General features: G+C 35.9%; 2 protein-coding genes across 3 annotated transcripts; both read right to left on the bottom strand.

The window, feature by feature from the left end:
* Positions 1–86: 86 nt before the first annotated feature.
* On the bottom strand, positions 87–1,171 carry LOC9313415 (60S acidic ribosomal protein P2-4). Of its 2 annotated transcripts, none has more exons than XM_021025521.1 (4): positions 1,071–1,171; positions 886–976; positions 364–584; positions 87–264 (listed from the first exon to the last, which is right to left on the bottom strand). In XM_021025521.1, exons 2-4 carry the CDS (start codon positions 971–973, stop codon positions 238–240), a joined length of 336 nt encoding a protein of 111 aa, XP_020881180.1. In that variant the 5' UTR covers positions 974–976; positions 1,071–1,171; the 3' UTR covers positions 87–237. The 2 variants fall into 2 exon arrangements, with proteins under 2 accessions (XP_020881180.1, XP_020881181.1); XM_021025522.1 differs by having other exon boundaries at positions 886–979; positions 1,071–1,141.
* Positions 1,172–15,390: 14,219 nt separating this feature from the next.
* LOC9311741 (fatty acyl-CoA reductase 8) lies at positions 15,391–18,693 on the bottom strand. Its single transcript, XM_021026123.1, is given in 11 exon segments — positions 15,391–15,617; positions 15,720–15,847; positions 16,015–16,123; positions 16,125–16,282; positions 16,471–16,552; positions 16,729–16,890; positions 16,974–17,169; positions 17,488–17,588; positions 17,684–17,889; positions 18,018–18,121; positions 18,399–18,693. Coding segments are annotated over 11 exon segments (1,488 nt in total). The 5' UTR covers positions 18,475–18,693; the 3' UTR covers positions 15,391–15,451.
* Between the last annotated feature and the right edge of the window lie 2,177 nt (positions 18,694–20,870).

Genomic DNA, 20,870 nt, shown 5'->3' with positions numbered 1-20,870 from the left:
GATTCCAAATACATTTTTAACCTTCGTAAAGATTAACTTTTGCATGAGGTTTATATTCAAAATCCTAAATGTAAGAACCCATAAGATAGTAGAAAAACTCTTCTTGCTTCATTAACTGAGTAAAATTCGTAATCCAAGAATCTTTCATAACACCGAACTACAAGAGAGGAGCAAAAACCAGATCCACTAAGAGAACAAAAAATCAAATCTCCGACTAATTTCCGTGGGACGAAAATCTTACTCGAAGAGACTGAATCCCATGTCCTGCATCAAAGTAAAGGAATATAACAAACAGAGTCAGATATTCATGAGCAAAAGAGTAAGAAGGAAACCAAAATGCTAAAACAAGAAACAAACTCTTACATCATCGGACTCTTCTTTCTCTTCCTTCTTAGCTTCTTTCTTCTCCACAGCTGCAGGAGCACCACCACCACCACTTGACAGAGCAGCTGAAACAGCGCCACCACCACCAGATGGCACAGACGCCAACTTCTCCCTACCAGAAGCAATCAGCTCAGCAATATCCTTACCACTCACTTCTTTCAAAAGAAGCTCAATGCTTTCTCCATCAACATCAGCACCAACTACAAAACAAAACACAACACCCATTGAATTCATATCTCACAACACAACAGAACACAACAAACCCCATAAATCATATATGACAAAACAAAGACTCATATATACATGAACAAAATTATATTCTCTTGATCAGAAACTCTTACTATTAAACATCACAATACTTTGATAAGCACTAACAAATCTTTACCTCTAGATCCACTAATCATTGCTAAAACAAAGCAAATGCAGAATCTTCCCAAATCATAATTGCTACTTAGACATTCACAGTAACACAATCTAATCATTCAAAACACAAAAACTTACCAGCTCCGATAATATCTTTGATATTCTCAGCACAAGGATTAGCGTTTCCGCCCAAAACAGCGAGGAGAAAAGCAGCGGCAACCTTCATTTTCTGCTTTTAATACACAGCCAAAACCAAATCAAACTACTCAGAAATTGAATTAAACAAAAGGAAATCGATTCAGAGACATGGAAAGAAGAGTTACCAAGAAGATTTGAGGAGCAAGAAGCTACAAGCTTTGAGTGTTTGGAGATGAGAAAAAAACGAAGATGGAGGAAGAGGATGATGAGTTTATATATATAGTTAGGGTTTCTTCAGTTTCCGGTTATCTACTGTTCCGGTTTTACCTTCTATTTTTTTGGAGCAACCGGTTCAATTATGAACCGGCAATAGTCCTGTCCGTTTTTTTTTTTTTTTGTCTTCCTTTAAAATCTTACTTTTTTTTTTTACAAGACACCCAGCGACTGCACAAATGATTTTTTGAGTTATGAAACTAAATGGGTGAATTAGTTATTGAGAGAGAAAATTAGGTAAAAAACAGTAGAAATCGTCAGAGACAAGCTGAAAAAAAAAATATGAATAGGTTTAAAGTTCCATTTAATAACGAAAATACCAGAGTTGCGTTTGAGCATGCGCGTGGTGAAAGTTGATGCCTCTTAAGAGAGTCGAAGGAAGAATCTGCAAATAATAAATGCTTTCAGTTGAACTGACATTGTCGTGTAGACAAAAAGAACAAAGTAATCGTTAATAAATGCAACATATTTTAATTTGAGCTAAATCAAATTTGAATATAGACAACTAACATAGTTGTATTGACGCTCAATAAATAGTTTTTTTTTTTAATTTTTTAAACAACCAATCTAGTTGCATTGACACCCAATGAATATTTTACACGATTTTGATATTTGTATACAGATAAACATATACATAAAGCGTTAGAAATAATAATGGTTGTAAATAGTGCGGTCTATGTGTACATGTAAATATATATATGTATAGAGCGATATTAGCATTTATATATATGTAAACACGTACATGGAACATTATTATCATTTCTATACATATAAATACGTACATGGAGCGTTATTAACATTTGTATACATAAAAACATGTATATAGACCGTTATTAACATTTGTATACATGTAACAAAAAATATTTATTAGATATTCAATCTGATCGACGGAGGAGACAACATGCAAGATATATATATATAGATTTATAGAATAATTTGGACATCCATAACAAACATCAATTCATTTGTCTCACGCAATGGACCGATTCAAAGTCTAAATATCAGAAGCGAGTAGGGTTAAAATTGGGCACAATAGGGGCTAAATATTAGTGTTGTTATGGACCGTTTGTCAGTTTACCAAAAAACTAATTTGCTCTCCTAATAACGTCTCTGACCCAGTTATCTCAAACTAGAATCTCACGAACCAATTTTTGGTGAAGTAATAAAAAAAAAGAGTTGGCAATTCCTTTCCACAAAAAAATGGTAATTCCTTTCCTTTTTTTCATCTAGAATTTTTCTGTTATATTATACGATTGTAAAATACAAGGGTGGAATACGAGAGAAACTTAAGACGAAAAACGAATATAATTATAATCTACAAAAACAAGGGAAACCCTCAAATGGATTAATCCCAATTAAACTCTAGACATGAGAACAACGAAATTGGTGAGGTAAAGAAGATCGAATAGCGGCACTTGACAAAGAATTTCACGAAGGATGATGGAACGCACTTGCTGAACTCTTTCAGTCCAAGATCACAATTAATTAAACTTAGAGAACCTGACAAAGGATCCTACTGACCGTGAGATGAAGACGACCAAACAAAACTTCTAGCAAAACCAGAGGAAACCCAAATAAATGGGTGAACTGAACCATCTGCGATTTGCAAAATGAGGAAACCGAAAGAAAACTCAGCCTATATACACCATGGAAGGGCAAAAAGAGACGAACCACAAGCAAATACCAAGACACATTTCCGAAGAGCACAAGTCAACCGGGCAAACAACTAAATCAAAGAAAAGAGGCCATAAAGGACCTAATACCGGATTGCATGATAAGACCGTACCACAACCCGTAGATTAGAAACCTTTAAATCCATAGATCCAGCCTAAACCAATGATTAGACCATTCTAAAACAAGGATGAAGCAGGAGAGATGAGAGAGTGACCAAGCCACCGAGAACAGAGTCGCTGTCGCTCAGATCCGAAGAATGAAGTGAAAATACTAGAATGTAGACACAATTGGGACGAACCTCAGTGCTTATTAGAAACCACTTAAACAATCCTTACAGATCTGTTTAATCAGTTTTACATGCAGTCAACACGACTCGTCACTGACCAATTCTTAATCTACCCAATCTCACAAACACAGCAACATCTGTGATTCACTCTCTGTGCACTCACCATAAACTCTAACAAGCTTTTCCGCTTTAGCACTTGTGATTCACAGAAGTGGAGCAAAACGGCCAACCTAAGCCTAACGCTTAGACCGCCTTATATAGGTCAAACCACACCACGTGGCTGACCTAGTTTTCATATTCTAGATATCTCCGAATCTTCTATTTCTTGATTCGTCAATATCTTGTTTCCATATTCTAGATATCATCAAATCTTCTATTTCTTGATTTATCAATATCCTGAAAGATACGCCATTAAATCATATCTCCAATAGCAGCTCGTCACGTCATCTTTATTCCATGATTGCTGCTTTCCATAAACGTTACTCCTCCGTGCTCCACAAGTGCTTGTTGCTCCAACAGACACCTGGTTATAGTTCACCCCTCTGTGCTCGACTGACTCTTGTTGATCCAACATACTCTTGATAACAGATCAGTCTTTTGTGTTCTGAAGGTACTTACAATCTCCTCCTTTTTATCTAAGTGTGACAACTCAAGCTCCAAGTACTCTCGTCCATCATGGGCAATCAATGTAAGGCCAAGTTACTGTATTCTCCCCCTGACCTGATCACAGTATTGTCCCGTGCACCAGGACACACTATTCTCCCTTGCTTGAGTGCACAAGCAGATAAAAACAACCAGAAGGTACAACAACAACCATAACCAACCATAGTCATTAAGCACTTGACAACATCAACCTTCTATCCATATAATGCCTTCTTCAGCTTGTAGACGTGATCTTCCTCTGTTTCAGTGCAGTCTGTATCATCGCTTGTACCACACACACACTCTTGTAATTTGCACTTTGATGATCTTTAATTATCAGTAGAAATCTGTTCCAACAGCGCTATACAACTCAACTGTTAGAATATATGCGGAATATGGCCAGGTTATGAGCCTGGGACAAATCAAGAGTGAGCAGCTCATGCTTCACTCAAAGAGAATCACAAGAACACCAAAATCGGGTTTGTGTGTTCATGTGTAAATCCATCAAGAAACTAACTCAATGTGAGCTGTTCTTGAGGTAAAATAGGAGTTATACACTTCAATGTGGACTGTGTATACTCAAGAATAAGTATAAGAAGCAACAGCTCTCTCATACCAACAAAACCCAAATACCCTTATAGAAACGATTTAGAGAATGGTAGAGAATTGGATTGAAAGAATGGTAGAGACCAAGTATTGCCAAGACTTGGTCTCTCCATGAGAATAATATCAACCTAATCTACCCATTTGAGTGTGTAAAGAAACGTTTTGTATAAGGGGAAGACATCCCAAATTGAGAGCTTTTGTTTCTCAATTGTGAGAGCTTAACTTTATTAAGGCATTAGCCCACATATTTATACAAAGGTGAATGGGATAAGGTATCCTTTCTAAACCCTAATGTGCAACGGTTATGAGCATTCAAATTGCTCACTTAAAACCAAAATACACTTAAAAACAAAATAGCCCCAACGGCTCTATTTCAAACGACCACAAGATGTGGCTTAGAGAGTTTGGGACCACTTGTTGCTTTTTCTCCTTTAGGAGAGAGAGAGGAGCGTCCTTGATGATGGTGACAGCTCCTCCAACGTTCATATTCCTCATGTGGTCCTCCTTGCAAGTTGCTTGCTTCCTTATCCACATGAGACTCCTTTTTGGCGCTTTAAACGATTTGAATCTAGGGTCTTCTTCGCTTTGCTCATTGACCCTAGTTTTGCACATCTTTATCTTCTTCACTTACTGACACCAATCTTGCACATGGATTATCACTAAGTGATCCGAGTTTTGCACATTCTTATCTTCATGAGTTGACTCCATTTTGCATCCTCGGTCTTGATACTTTTGACACCAATTATGCACATTAGGTCATGATAACTTTGACACTAATTTTGCACATTGGGTCTTGATACCTTGATAACTTTGACACCAATTTTGCACATTGGTGTTTCGTCTTCGGCCTCGTCTTGAGAGCATCGGCCTTGACTCTTCTTATGAGTTTACACCAATTTTGCACTTCGGCGTCTTGGTGACTTTACACGAATCTTGCACCTTCGTGTCTTGGTGAGATCTTCGGCCTTGTCATGAGAACTTCGGCCTTGACTCTCCTTAGCTTCTTATGAACTCCATGGCTTGTGCTCATTCGGTTCAATACTCCCCCTCAAGCTTTAACCATAAGGGACGAAGGTTAAAGCTTGAATTTATGAGCGTGGTCAAGTCATGCTTCCTTGAACCACACCAACTTGGCCTCGTCTTGTAGACTTTCGGCCTTAGGCTTCGGGTTAGCCTTTTCTTCTTAACACTCCCCCTCAAGCTTGATCGGCGGGGACCAAGGACCAAGCTTGCAACACACAAAGAACTACCTCGTTAAAAACCTTAGCAAAGAAAACCACTTGGGATAAAACTTTGCTTAAGGGAAAAAGAGTGTAGTCTTCATGGTTGAATGATGTAGCTATGGTCATGGTATGAATCGGATTGCTTGGCTCTTGCTTTGACTTCTTGTTGAGACTTCAATTCTCCGTGTATGAACTCGCTTAAGGAACTCCCCCTTTCGGCCACCACCATGAATTGATCTTCTTTAATGAGTCAAGCGATCAATCGCCTTTGCTTCTCCTCTTGACATGCCATAGCTTCCAATCTTCAACCGGTTCTCTTCTTCTCATCTAGCCTCCAAAATGGCTCTCTTCTCTTTTACACCTTCAATAAAGAGATGTAAAGAATCTTAAGTATATGCCATAAGAATTTAAGCTTAGTATGAGTAAGATAGAGTTAACAATATTAAAATGAACTAGCTTTTCAAAGACTAAGTCCATTTAATCAACCAATAAAACTCGGATTTTAACATTCAAATTCAAGATTAATCATGCTATAAATCCGGTTTATTTAAATTCAATACCAATGCAAATGACCAATTAAATTTCAGATTTTAATCATGACAATTCAATTCAAGTACTTACACAATTCTAATCAAATGATGACTCCTAATCCACTCTAAAATTATGCTTAAATATTTAAATGACAACTTCATTTGTAAGCTAATCATGCGGATTCATTTCAATAAGGAAGTCTATCTATATGATCAAATTATGCATTTCTAAATGAGCATTGATATGAAAAATAACAATGAAAGAGTAAGGATTTAGAGATAGCCTTTTGTCTTCATTGTTGTATGGGTTGGATGAGACTCTTTGCACCACCATTTGAGCTTCAGCCTTCATAGGTCTCTCTCTTTATGGTTGGTGTCTTCTTGGTCTTCATCCACCTCTTCTTCTCCATAGGTTATCTAACTCGGGTTGTATGCCGAGTAGCCTTCACTTGTCACACCTTAGTCTTCTTCTTTGGTCTGCCTCTTGGGTTCATCTTCATGGATCTTCCTCTTGGGTCAGCCTTGAGATAGACTAGGTTTGAGTTCGTCTTCGTATTAGCCCCTTCATGTGCTGGATCAAGACCTCTTCAATTTCTTCGACCCAAACTCATAATTCCCCGTACCATCTTCGAGATTCACCGTACTTATGGGTATTTCATGATGTTTGGTCGAGACAATTTTGAAAACGGTCGAGCTAATTTGTCGGAGTCCGACGAGAGCCTTCTCGGAATGCCCTATCTTCACTTCCTTCGGTCAAATGACATATTTCCTCGACCCATATTGAAATTTTGTCGCTCAACCCTCCATTTTATGAAGAATGGTCGAGGAACATTTTCCCCGGGACGAGCTAGATTCGGAGATGGGCGAGAAGTACTCATCTTTGAGTACACAGACGTGGCGATCGGTTATCCCGATCGGTTGCAGAACCGATCGGAGGCCATTAGTACGAAACCCGAGTTTTGCCGCTCGGTTATCCCGATCGGTTGCACAACCGATCGGAACCTCACTGCTCTTCCAATCGGTTTGTCCGATCGGTTGCACAACCGATTGGGGCTCTATTTCCGCCTCTTCTTGTGCTTCTTTAAATCCTTTTAGCTTCCTTTGAAGCTTGAGAATTATAGAACACTTTTGGGTGCCTTTTGATAGCACCAAGTCAGCCACTTAGCTCTTAAAGCTAATCCTTCCTCATTATCCCTTCATAGAACAACTTCAAGACTAGGCTTTTAAGGCTTCTTTCATGACCGCTTCTTATGCTTCAAGGGCTGCTCCAAATCGCCATTTCTTCTTGGCAAACTCATCAAGAAGAGATGGAAGGCATAAGCCTGAGAATTAATGACAAAAAATAAAGTGTATGTTACCAAGAATAAGAGATTAAGTAACCAAGTATGAGAGTATAAAGAGTATGGACTCAAGAGTGCCAATGGACAAAGTTCTTAGCTTTGTTTTCTTGAGGTGAGATTGGGAGAATGTGGGGTGTGTGAGCAGCCTTGTGAACTCCAAAACGAGCAGTCTTTGTTATCTACTTCGTGGGCTTCAAGATCTGCTCCAAACTGCCTTGATAACTCCAAAATGAGCAGTCTTCATGATCTACTTCAAGAGCTTCAAGAACAGCTTCAAATCGCCATCTTCTTTGTGGCTTCTTTTTCTTCATCCCTTGAGAGATCTTCTTAAACGTGAATTGAAGAGGCCTTTTGGATTCATCATGATTTTAAATGCTTGAACATTTCGTTCTAAGACATCCCATGTATCTCTTCCCTCTTCTTTCCCCCGTGAGTCTCTTCTTCAAGGGCCTTGCTTTGTAGCTTTGAAACCATGGTTCTCCTAACCATGGCTCTGATACCATGTTAGAATATATGCGGAATATGGCCAGGTTATGAGCCTGGGACAAATCAAGAGTGAGCAGTTCATGCTTCACTCAAAGAGAATCACAAGAACACCAAAATCGGGTTTGTGTGTTCATGTGTAAATCCATCAAGAAACTAACTCAATGTGAGCTGTTCTTGAGGTAAAATAGGAGTTATACACTTCAATGTGGGCTGTGTATACTCAAGAATAAGTATGAGAAGCAACAGCTCTCTCATACCAACAAAACCCAAATACCCTTATAGAAACGATTTAGAGAATGGTAGAGAATTGGATTGAAAGAATGGTAGAGACCAAGTATTGCCAAGACTTGGTCTCTCCATGAGAATAATATCAACCTAATCTACCCATTTGAGTGTGTAAAGAAACGTTTTGTATAAGGGGAAGACATCCCAAATTGAGAGCTTTTGTTTCTCAATTGTGAGAGCTTAACTTTATTAAGGCATTAGCCCACATATTTATACAAAGGTGAATGGGATAAGGTATCCTTTCTAAACCCTAATGTGCAACGGTTATGAGCATTCAAATTGCTCACTTAAAACCAAAATACACTTAAAAACAAAATAGCCCCAACAGCTCTATTTCAAACGACCACAAGATGTGGCTTAGAGAGTTTGGGACCACTTGTTGCTTTTTCTCCTTTAGGAGAGAGAGAGGAGCGTCCTTGATGATGGTGACAGCTCCTCCAACGTCCATATTCCTCATGTGGTCCTCCTTGCAAGTTGCTTGCTTCCTTATCCACATGAGACTCCTTTTTGGCGTTTTAAACGATTTGAATCTAGGGTCTTCTTCGCTTTGCTCATTGACCCTAGTTTTGCACATCTTTATCTTCTTCACTTAGTGACACCAATCTTGCACATGGATTATCACTAAGTGACCCGAGTTTTGCACATTCTTGTCTTCATGAGTTGACTCCATTTTGCATCCTCGGTCTTGATACTTTTGACACCAATTATGCACATTAGGTCATGATAACTTTGACACTAATTTTGCACATTGGGTCTTGATACCTTGATAACTTTGACACCAATTTTGCACATTGGTGTTTCGTCTTCGGCCTCGTCTTGAGAGCATCGGCCTTGACTCTTCTTATGAGTTTACACCAATTTTGCACTTCGGCGTCTTGGTGACTTTACACGAATCTTGCACCTTCGTGTCTTGGTGAGATCTTCGGCCTTGTCATGAGAACTTCGGCCTTGACTCTCCTTAGCTTCTTATGAACTCCATGGCTTGTGCTCATTCGGTTCAATATCAACATCATCACGTATATACTGACAATAATCTCCCCTTTGATGATTGAGTTATAGCCCCCACGATCTAGCATCTTATGAATCTTACCAAACGTTTAACATCCATATGTCCAAGATATTTCATATTTTTACGCTCGCTTTGAACACCTCCCTGATTTCTTGAGCAGTCACTATCACAATTCAAGAGTCTTTCTTTTGATGCATTACCTGGTTCACCTGTTGTGTATGCACCATGACAATATAGATCCCGCTTCTTGATCCAGACATGATTGAACCGTCGATCATCTGTGTGAATTTTTTCCTGTTGCATGACCTGAGTAACTCGATTCAGGAACCTGTTGCAAATGAGCTTTATAAAGACCATTTTTACCACAAAATCAACATCCACTCATTCTTCCCTCCAGATTATTGTGTAGAGTTGTCGGTCCAGATTTCTGCCAGTGGTTATCATACACTTTTCTGATAGAGCTGCTTCTAACTCTCGGTGTAATTGTACCATGACTCGCAACTGCAGGTTTCATAAGAGAAACATTTTCCTTAACAGATTGAGTTAGGGCACCAAAATTAACTCCAACAACATTAGCTTTGATGTTCTCATCTTCATTCTGCACAATTGTCAGATTGCAGCATAGATTGATATCCTTAGATTCATCACACACTTGATTGTTATTCTGCTCATCATCCTCCTGATGTTTATTGTACAGATCTCGCTTTGCAACTCATACTTTCTCAAACTTTGTGGGATTAATGAAGCATTTTCGTGACTTCCACAGTTGTCTTATTTTGTTCTTGTATTTGTAACAAGAGGATCTGATATGGCCAGACTTTTCACAGTGAAAACACACATACACCCTCTTGCCTTTCCTAGATTTTGTCCAGACCTTCTGTTGCTCAGACTGCTTCTATTGCTCAATTATTTTCAATTTTTGTGCTTCTTTTTCATGGCTTGTTGTACTCTTCACAAAGTAGATAGGCTTAGACACGTCCAAGGATGACTTAAAAGCATATTGCTGATAACCCAGTCTTGTGGCTTGATCCAATAATTCCCATGGACAGAATCTGATCTAGATTCTTACCACCATTATTCAGCATTCTGATTTTTTTTTTTGTTCTCACTTAGTTCTCTTTCCAGCAAAAGAGATTTTTCTTTCTCCTTCTCATAACTTTCTTATAGACAATTCATCTTCTTCTCAACAATATGCTTTTCAAGTAAAGGCAGCTTTTCACCAACCTTTTCTTCATTGGCTTCTTCTTCCAACATGTTCACATTTGCCATAAGCATCAGGTTCTCTTTGGTGAGCTGCAACTTGTCATTGCTCAACAGTATCCAGCTGTCGTATAGAGTGTGGTAACTGTCACTTGAGATCAATTCTCCATCATCATCTGAATCAAAATCCTCATCACTTGAACTTACATTACCTTTTGCACTAAAAGCAACTAAATTCAGCATCCTGTCTTCTTTTTCTTCACTCGCAGAATCTGAGTCACTTAAACTCAAGTAGGATTTGTCTTTGCCTCTCTGTGCACTTGGGCATTCAGACTTTAGATGTCTGACACTTTTACATTCTGAACACTTCAACTATTTGCGTTTAGCAACTGGGCAGTCAGTTTTATAGTGCCCAAAACCACCACATTCATGACACTGAAAATCATGTCTCCTGCCTAAACCATCAGTCTTCTGAAATCTGTTCTTAGACTTTTTCTGTATCACACCTATTCGAGCGACAGAGGCCTGAACATCTCCTGAATCTCTGTTTATACCTTTCTCAACACGTTTCAAGGCTTCAAATAAACTTTTTTGTCATTTGAGCCAGATTATCTCTGATTTCTTGCAGCGGATCTTTACACTTATCTTCATCAGCCTTGAATGCAATTCCCTTGTTGAGATTTTGTTGATCGTCAGCCACCTCCATCTCCTCAAATTTCAAAATCCCTACAAGGTCTTCAAACTTTATGGTTTCTGTGTTACCTGATACCCTCATGACAGCTGTGTGTGCATCATACTTCTGTGGTAGGCATCGAAACAATTTTTTCACTAATTTCTTCTCCTTGTACGTTTTTCTCAGTGTCTTTGCTTCGTTAGCAATACCACCTAGTTTGGATGAACTGAACAATCAATTCTGAAGGATCCATCTTCAGGTTTTCAAAATCTATGGCCAGTTGATCTAGCCTAGTTCGTTTAACAATACTGTTCCCCTCATCTGATTTTTGCAGAATATCCTACATATGTTTAGCAGACTCACTTCTTTGAACCAGGTTGAACTCGTTCTCATCAAGACAGGAGTAGATAACATTCATAGCTCTCGCATTAAACTTGGATAGATTCTTCTCATCAGTAGTCCAGTTTGCTTTAGGTTTGATAACCTTGAAACCAACTTCAGTTGTAACAAACGGTGCTTCCCATCCAATTTCTACAGCAGTCCAGTCGTCTTCACCCTGTCTTATGATTAGCTGCATCATCCATGTTTTCCAGTAGCCATAGCGTCTGTGATCTAGCATCACAGGTCTCTAGAGTAGAGCAAGTTTAGACGTCGACATTCTTAAACCACAAGATCTAACATGTATTGAGCTTATACTCAGGTTGGTCACCTGCTTTGATACCAAATAAAAATACTATAATGTAGAAACAATTGGGACGAACCTCAGTTCTTATTAGAAACCACTTAAACAATCATTACATATCAGTTTAATCAGTTTTACACGTAGTCAACACGACTCGTCACTGACCAATTCCTAATCTACCCAATCTCACAAACACAGCAACAACTGTGATTCACTCTCTGTTCACTCACCATAAACCCTAACAAGCTTTTCCGCTTTAGCACTTGTGATCACAGAAGTGGAGCAAAACGGCCAACTTTAGTTGGCGATCTTCTCTCCCTGCTGGGCGAACTGGTCGACGAGGAAGCGCATGAGTTCTTCATTCACAGTCTCTTTTCCTGTTGTCGTGACAATGGTACCAGTGTTCCTTTTTTAGGTGGGCAATTCGGTGTTGCCTTTCGGTAAGATCGGTTCTTCCTGGTCCGAGGAAGTGTCGTCTTCACCGTGATTCTCGTTCAGGTTCTCCTCCTTGTTCTCTGGGAGGTTTGCTAGATCAGTCCTCATTGGATCATCGGTTGCGGAGGGGGTAGTGCTCCTTGGCCAGATGTGGTAGCTTTGCTAATGTCCGATATCAGCTGAAAATGTGTCCTCGTTCTCGATTCTTCTTGGTTGGTCTTAGCCTAGTGTAGATCTAGGGAGCTTTTATGTATGAGTCCCCACATAGAGCGCTAAAATTATGCAAGTAGAATCATCATAGGTAAACCAGAGGACTAAAAATATGGAATCAGAGTTCAAGAAAGTCGTTTTCTTATTGATCTCAAGAACAAAGTCAGAAATTACAAAGAGATATAACTAGTTTTGGTAACAAGTTGTGGTTTTCCGTGCAAGTTGCGTATCTAGAGTTCTTGAGGTGCAAAATGTGGATCATTTTCTCGTCCGCTGCTAATTTGTTTTTATACTCCTTCCCCTAGGTCTTCGAATATGCTATCTTTCCATATTCTTTGAGTAAATGTTTTCTTTTTTTTTTCTCCCTCGCAATATTTATGTATGTTCGAAATAATTCTTCCATTTTCTGTTAGGTCGTCCTTGATCCTTCTATTTTTGAGTTAAGTGGGCCTTTCCATAGATCCAAGCCTTCGAAATGGCCCAAAGTTCTGGTTTATTTTTGGTTCAACTCGAGTTAACCAGGTGGTGCTAAATCACTCTCCTACAGAAACCATGAAACTAATTTAGTCTTACATTAATAAGAGGGTAGGATATTGAGAAAACTAATCTGCAAGTTATAATGCAAACATACAAATTAGAAGGATGTATTATTTACTTCTAATTTTTTATAATTTGTTTTTTTTTTAACATTTTATCAAATATAACTGAAATTAAATATTTTGAATATTATTTTGATTAACGCTAGTCTTTTTTGGATTCGAGAAAACTTAGAATCGTTTGCACCATGTCATACGTTATTAGGTATATGTGGGCATGTGAAACATTTAGTTGGTATAATTTAGGGTTTTGTGCAAAAAAACCCTCCAACTCGCCCATTTTTGCAACTTTACCTTTCATCTTCGAAAAATGCAGATTAATACTACGAAGTCCCAAATAATGTGCAATATAACCCTTATTCATTACCGTCAAGTTCGTAAAATTTTGACAAATAATATATCAAATCGAAGCCCTCGCGATGAAGAGTTCAACTCTACTTTTAGAATTTTAAAAAACCAATGTATGTGACCGAAAAAACGTTTACAATATACAAATAATATATTAATCTGCATTTTTCGGAGATGGAGGGTACAGTTGCAAAAATGGGCGAGTTGGAGGGTTTTTTTGCACAAAACCCTATAATTTACTATACATTTATAAATTTCGGATATTGTGTGACGATGTCGTGGTCTATATGTAATATCAGTTATCCAAACTGTTTGTGATGTTTGATCATTTTTCCAAGAACTTTAAGTGATTGTAACAAACAAAATTAAAACAGCGAATTAAGTTCGAACGTTAAATGATATATATATATTATTTGGCAAAGATTTGATTCATTCATTCAAATCACACCAAAGTTCAAAAGAACCAAGGAGATAAGGATCATACAAAGGAATTTTCAATGCTACAAAGGTATAGATCGACAAAGAATCCATGAAAGGTTGGAGACAAAAGCCAGGGAGCAATTTGGCGCAAGCGATAACACGGTTTGGCGAAGGTTCATTGATAACATCGTATTTTTACTTGTACTAGCTATTGTTTTCTTATGTTTTAGGAAGTATTTGGTGTGGTTTCAAGGCCAAAGAGATGATATTCAAGTAGTTTAGGAGTCAAGAAGGTTTTGTGAGTTTCAAGAGAAAAATGACCAAAAGGGGACAAAAACACGTTTCCGGACAGATTCGAAGCTCCAAAAGTTTTACATCCGTTGGTGACTTCTCTGTGCACTAAATTGAGAGATATTGGACTCTATAAAAAGCTAGAAGAGTCATTATCGCGGCGATCTAGAATTAGACTTATACGATTAACGGTCGTTTTTAGTGCCTGTTTGAATGGAGCTTTTTCTGAGACCGATCACAAAGAGTGTGACCGGTGGTGAAGTCCCTTTTGGGACCGATCGATCATTTAGGTAACGATACATAGGGTTTTGTTTGATCGTTTACATTATTATTAGGCTTTCCCTTAATGCATGTACTTATCCTCATGACCTAACTCTGATCTCAAGTGTTTACGTTACCCAAAAGGTTGCTTAATATGCTCGAACCTAGCTTACGAATGAGTATCGTGTTATAACAAGCACACACCACTTATTTATAGGGCTTTATTGGCTAGAATCGAACTCAGATCTTATTGCTTTGATATATGCATCGTTGCCTGCATGGGTTGAGTAAAAGAGTATAAAGATTTTAGCCGACTTATCCTATAACCTAGGGTTCGCCGATCAATAGTGTTTCGTACCTCCAAGAACTGGAAGTAAACAAAACTGAACTTAGTATCACCTAGTTAGAAAGATCATTGAACCCCCTATGATCCGTTGAATGTCCAACGTTTGTCTCTTATTACTTTACACTTGCTTTTATTTACTTATTGCAATCGTTCATGACACCACCAAAAACCCTCTTTTTATTGATTAGTCCAAACCTTACTCTCTTCTGACGGATTCGTATAAACAACTTCTCTATCTGTGGGATTCAATCCTTAAATACTATAGACGATTCACTGTGCAATTGCAGTAGTCGTGTGGTCTTTAAAAAAAAACTTTGAGCGAAAGAAAACACTCATCATTCATCCACAAATGAAGCGTTGGATAGAACAATGGTCACAGTCAATAGACTAGATGACGTTGGAGAAGATTCTATGGCCGAGGTTCTCGCCGGCAAGAGAAGAGAGATGAATTTGTTCATCAGCAAGGAAAAGGGTTTCGCTTTAAAGCATGAGACAAAAGGTTCGAGAATGATATCTAAACAACCGTTTAAGCTAAATATTAGTACACTAACATTGCATATTCAAATGAGCCAACAATAAGATTATAAGAGGATAATACATACTTACGAAATATATACATGATACATCATTACGTTTGGTGATACCAAAGTACAAATAATTTTTTTTTTTTATGGTTTTAATTAAAGACAAATAAATACTGTCTTGTCTTATTGGTGATACATTTGAAAGTCAAGAAAATTTGCATGGGTTTTATTTTTTAAGCACGTGAATGATGAGGCCAGGAATGTGTACATTTATAAGATAATCTCTCCATTTAATGATTTTAGGGTCGAAATCAAACTTCAAATTTTCTGAATTTTGGTTGTCCTCTCCTTTCTGGTTGGCGCATAAGTTTTTAGTATTCCTATCGTCGAATCTGCAAAAAAAAAATTGATCTTATGTAAATATATAAACCATTCTTTCAAATTTATTATTCTGACTAGTTAAGAGAGTTAAATTTCACACTAGGAATACGTACATGCCCTTGAAGAGTACGTAAGGCTCGTAAAGGTTTACCAATCTCATCACCATACCGATTTTGCGGTTCTTGTTTTTGTAATTGTCTCCTTTCCTCGAAGGATATATTATATCAACCAATTTTAATAACTGATAGAGGAAAAATAAAGAATTAACAATACAGATCAAAACACTATTACAAAAAATTACCTATGAAAAAATATTTAGTTTTCTTCGTTAGAAAGTAATTATAAGTTTGATCATAATTAGCTTAAATATACTAAATAATTTAAAAATCCTCTCATGCCTATTAGTACCTGGAGAGGTAGTTTGTAACGTATGGTCATATAGAGGCTGAACAAAGCCATAGTTGGTATCAGCTTCATTTTTGAGACGGTTATCAGCGAGCTATTGCGACTGCGCAGAGTTTTTGGTGAAGTAACAAAACAAAATTTCGCGGATCTCTCCATATGTTATTGGGTTTTGGCGAGATGAACCAACTTGGTACACCATGTGAACCTTTGAACCTCCAGCATGTGTGGCTGCAGCCGTGATCATCGCGTTTGCCACCATATCCGCTGGTATCTGTTTTTCATATCGCATCCAATAAAAAAAATTAGGATACAGCTATAAGAGTTTGGGTTTTATTTAATATTAGTTAATATTTTAAATTACTAATAAACTCATAAATATATAGGGAGTATGATAAATGTATAGATAAGATATATGACTGTTTGGGAAAATACACATCTTTAGTCTTGGTGGCAACTTACCATATCGCAAACCGAGTTTACATCGACAAGAAAACACTTGAGCACTCCCTTTCCGTAAGCAATAATCACACTGTCTACAGTTCTATATACAAACATCATTAATGCGAGAACAATTGTAACTAGGAAAGAAATTCTAGATAGGTTGGTTAGAAATCTTGAGTTATTAAATCATAAATAAAAGTTCTATCCTGGACTAACGACAAGTTATGTTTAACTTTTTGTATCAAACGTAAAAATCCTAATCGATGACAAAGTTACCTTAATCCTTCGATCCAACCAGGAAATGGTTCTGAAAGAGTGCTAGTGATCATCGTGGGGCGGATAATGACGAGAGGAAGATTTTCTTTGTAGTTACCAAGAAGCATCTCTCCCATCGATTTGGTGAAAACATATGTGTTTGGCCATCCATGAAGCTTTGCCCTAATCATTAACATAATACCATATATATATTTCATTCCATTCTGATGAGTAATATAGATATTTCAATCATCAACAACACTCACCTTTCCATGCCGAGTTCTTTCATGGCGCGAGTAATGTCTTCTTCTGAACAATCTTGTTCATTGAGTTCTTTCAATCTTTGCTTCATCAGCTCCCTTTCACGGTGTATATCCAATTGAAAATCATTCTCGTTACGAATCTCTTCCATGACAAATGGTTTTTCAGGTAGGAGACCTGGCTTCTCTCCACAAACATAAGCTAGAGACAAAAAAGAAGTAAGACTAAAGCTTTTAAGAACCATATGAAGAGTGAAATAATTTGAATACAGAGAAATTTATTGAAATTTCGATAAATTTATAAACATCATAAAATAAATGTACTTTTCCAATTCCAACTTGAGTTAGTTAAAAAATATAACAAATTTTGATAGCATAATAAGATAGTGTTTTAAGGGAACTTCCAATAAAAAAGATATAATCCCATTAAAAACAAAAAGAAATGAAGAAAAATAGAAACAAGGAAATAATTTAACAATTTTTTTTTAGAGGAATGGCTAGAAATTAAAAAAAGACTCACCAGTTGAAACATGGAGAAGCAATTGAGCTTTAACACATTTTTTGGCAAAGTTAAGGACATTGAGAGCTCCAAATGTGTTAATTCCAAGACCAACATCATATCTTTTTCACATGTATATATTAAATTTACATTTTATTAGAGATAAAACAAAAGGAAAACTAGAAATGTTATATTAGAAATGTCTTGTAGCTAGTACCTCTCGTCAAAATTAGTTGTGGCTGCCACATTAACAACAATATCGATTTCTTTTTGCATACGTTCTCTGAGTTTAGAGTCCTTCATGCCTAAATGATCCATCGCAATATCACCTGCGACCGGGACAACTTTTTCGGACAACAATGTATTGAAATTTTCATCGCCAAGACTCTCCCTTAACACCTTAAAAAGATCTTTCTCGAAGGCCTATCATATGTATATACTTCAGCTAATCAGATGAACAAATATCTAATTGTATATTCATGAATATACTTCAGCAAAACGAATATGTATTAGATAGTACAAAAATAAGGTTTGTTGGTATAAAAACAAACCTCTGTGCGTAAGCGTTTCGTCGCGGCGTCAGTGTCGGATGCTCTCACCACGAGGTACAGCTTATTCACATTTGGTTGTACTCTCAAAATTTTCTCCACAAAAACTAAAAAATATTAGTGAATATTAATAATAATCCGATTGGTTGTCACTAGGAAATAATATATTTAATATTCTAAGGAACCCACGAGCTGAAAAACAGTTAAACACAACAGAAGGAGACATCAAAGATTTTAAAGTAATCTTTTTTTTAATTTTTATTATTTTTCTAGACATCATCATGAGAACTCGAACAATCTTTCTAGTTACTACGTCAGGCTAACGAATCTTGAAGAACATTTTGGACGTAAGTTAATTGGTGGGAGTTAACCAAAAGGACCTACCCTTGGCAAGGAAACCGGTTGCTCCTGTGACAAGAATCGTCTTGTTTTGAAGAAAATGAACACAATTGAATTCCATTGTTTGGACTTTGGTCTATGACTCTGAGGAAATGATTTTCTTTATGGGGTCACCTACTCAGAGAAATGAGTATATGTTGCAAAGAAACCCATAGAAGTGGAAGGGTATTTATAGTTGTAAATGTAGTACGAAAGTCTATAATACCCTCCAATAATCCTAATTTAATTTAGTAAAATAAGCAAAACCAATATCCTCTAATTTTCTACAAGGTGTTTTTGATCCGCGCTGACAACATAAAATCATGTATTTCTGATTTTTTTTCTTTTTAAAACTATTTGATCTTATAAAATATTGGTATTTTAAAAGTTATATTATGTTAATGTGTGATCTATATTTGGTATATAGAAGCATGTGTTGTTAGTATAATACTGATATTAGAGTGCCGTAGTTTTAAATTTTATCTTTTTGATGTGTAATTTGCTTACGAAAAATAATCGGTTACAAAAAGGAACATATATTAATAATATGTATGATTAATGTGTAGTAAATATAGGTTACTATAAGTTTCAATATATATATATATACATTTATATTACTATATATATATATATATAAAGTTATAATATGATTTAGTTCATATATATTACAATATTTGAACTTATAAACTTAAATGTTTTATGAAACGCATTTTTGTAACATTTTTTTAGTAAAGCAAAATATTTGTATTAGGAATGACGTTTGAAATAATATAGTAAAATTATGATATTATCCATTATATATTAATTGAGAAGCATTATTAATAAAAAACCTTGCCCCTCCGTGTGATTTACAAGATTGCCACGCTGACGTGTCGTGTTCACAGAATTTTATGATTTAAACAATTAATTATCCAAATATTACTAGATTAGTTACAAATGTGCCATGATATTCTAATTATTTCGTTAATTAACATTAAACATCAGTAATACAAATATCATATCTCCATCTATACATAAAGGATTTGTGTAGTATATATATATTAAATTGATCTAAGATCTATATTTTTAAATCGAGACTAATATATATATATATATATATATTAGCGTATATTTAATCTAATGTTATACTAACATATATATAATCTAATGTTAGCGTATATTCATGTAAATTAATATATGAATATATTTTTGTAACTTTTATAAGTGTAAATTTTGTTAGGTTCATAAATCCAAACTACATTTATAAAATTAATTCTCAAAACTAAATCCTAACTAAATCTATCATAATAACAACAATAAGTTAATTTTCAAATTTTGAAGGCAATCCAATTTTTAAAATTAAACGGAAACCCTACACAAAATATTTTTCTATAAATATATTCCCTGATATCATCTTCATCCTTTCAAATTTACCGAGCACATATCTTCTTAGTTTTCAAGCAATCTAATTTTTTAAAATCTTCATCAACTCTTTTACAAAGATGTATGTGTATTTGTTATTTAAGTTACAAAAGAAATTGTCGTCTTCAATAATTTTACGGATAAAACGAATTCCGAGACGAAAAATCGATGATTGGAATATAAGACGATTTTTAACATGTTTCATAATACACTAACAAATTTCAGATTCTAGATAATAATACAATAATTTTTGTAACTAAAACTACAATGCACTTTTTTAATTGTCATTTTAGCCCGCACATAGTGCGGATAAATTATCTAGTTTATATAGTAAAAGACTTGCATAGTGTGTACTATATAAGAAAGAGGCTTTTGCAAAAATGCCACTTTTTCAATGCCACTTTTTAAAAATACCTTTTTTTAAAAACCTTATAAAAAATGCTCTTAAAAATATAAGATTTACCCAAATATGTATGTAATATTATTAAAACGTACACAAACTACATTTCTATGTATCTAAAATCTTATAAATACTTTATAAATATCTTATAAATACATTTTAAATACCTTTAAAAACCTTTAAAATATCTTGTAAAACCTTTGAAAAACCTTAAAAATCCTTTAAAATAACTTGTAAAACCTTTAAAAACACCTTATAAAACCTTATAAATACTTGGATCGAGTCTTCAAGTAGTAGTTACAATCCATAAGTACCTTATAAACCTAATAAAACTTTATAAAAATTTCAGATTTAAAAAGGGGCATTTTTAAAAATGGACATCTAAAAGGGGCATTTTTGAAAAGGGGCACACCAAAAGGGGTATTTTTAACAATTTCTCGAAATCAGATATGCACATCGTATATCTTCAATATGATTCGATAAGGTGGGACTAGTGCATTCAACTGTTCACCATACAGAAAATAAATTCTATTATATATAGGATAGGTTGGAGCTTTCTCTGATTAAGAATTATTAAAAATTAAATCAATTGATTAAGAATTATTAAAAATTAAACCAACTTTCAAACGAATATTAGGAAGCAGTAATTACAATATATACGAAGTAAATATTCGCTT

The sequence above is a fragment of the Arabidopsis lyrata genome (genome assembly GCF_000004255.2).
Source record: "Arabidopsis lyrata subsp. lyrata unplaced genomic scaffold ARALYscaffold_5, whole genome shotgun sequence".
In the NCBI taxonomy this organism is placed as follows: domain Eukaryota; kingdom Viridiplantae; phylum Streptophyta; class Magnoliopsida; order Brassicales; family Brassicaceae; genus Arabidopsis; species Arabidopsis lyrata.
This window is presented reverse-complemented; position numbering and strand designations above follow the sequence as displayed.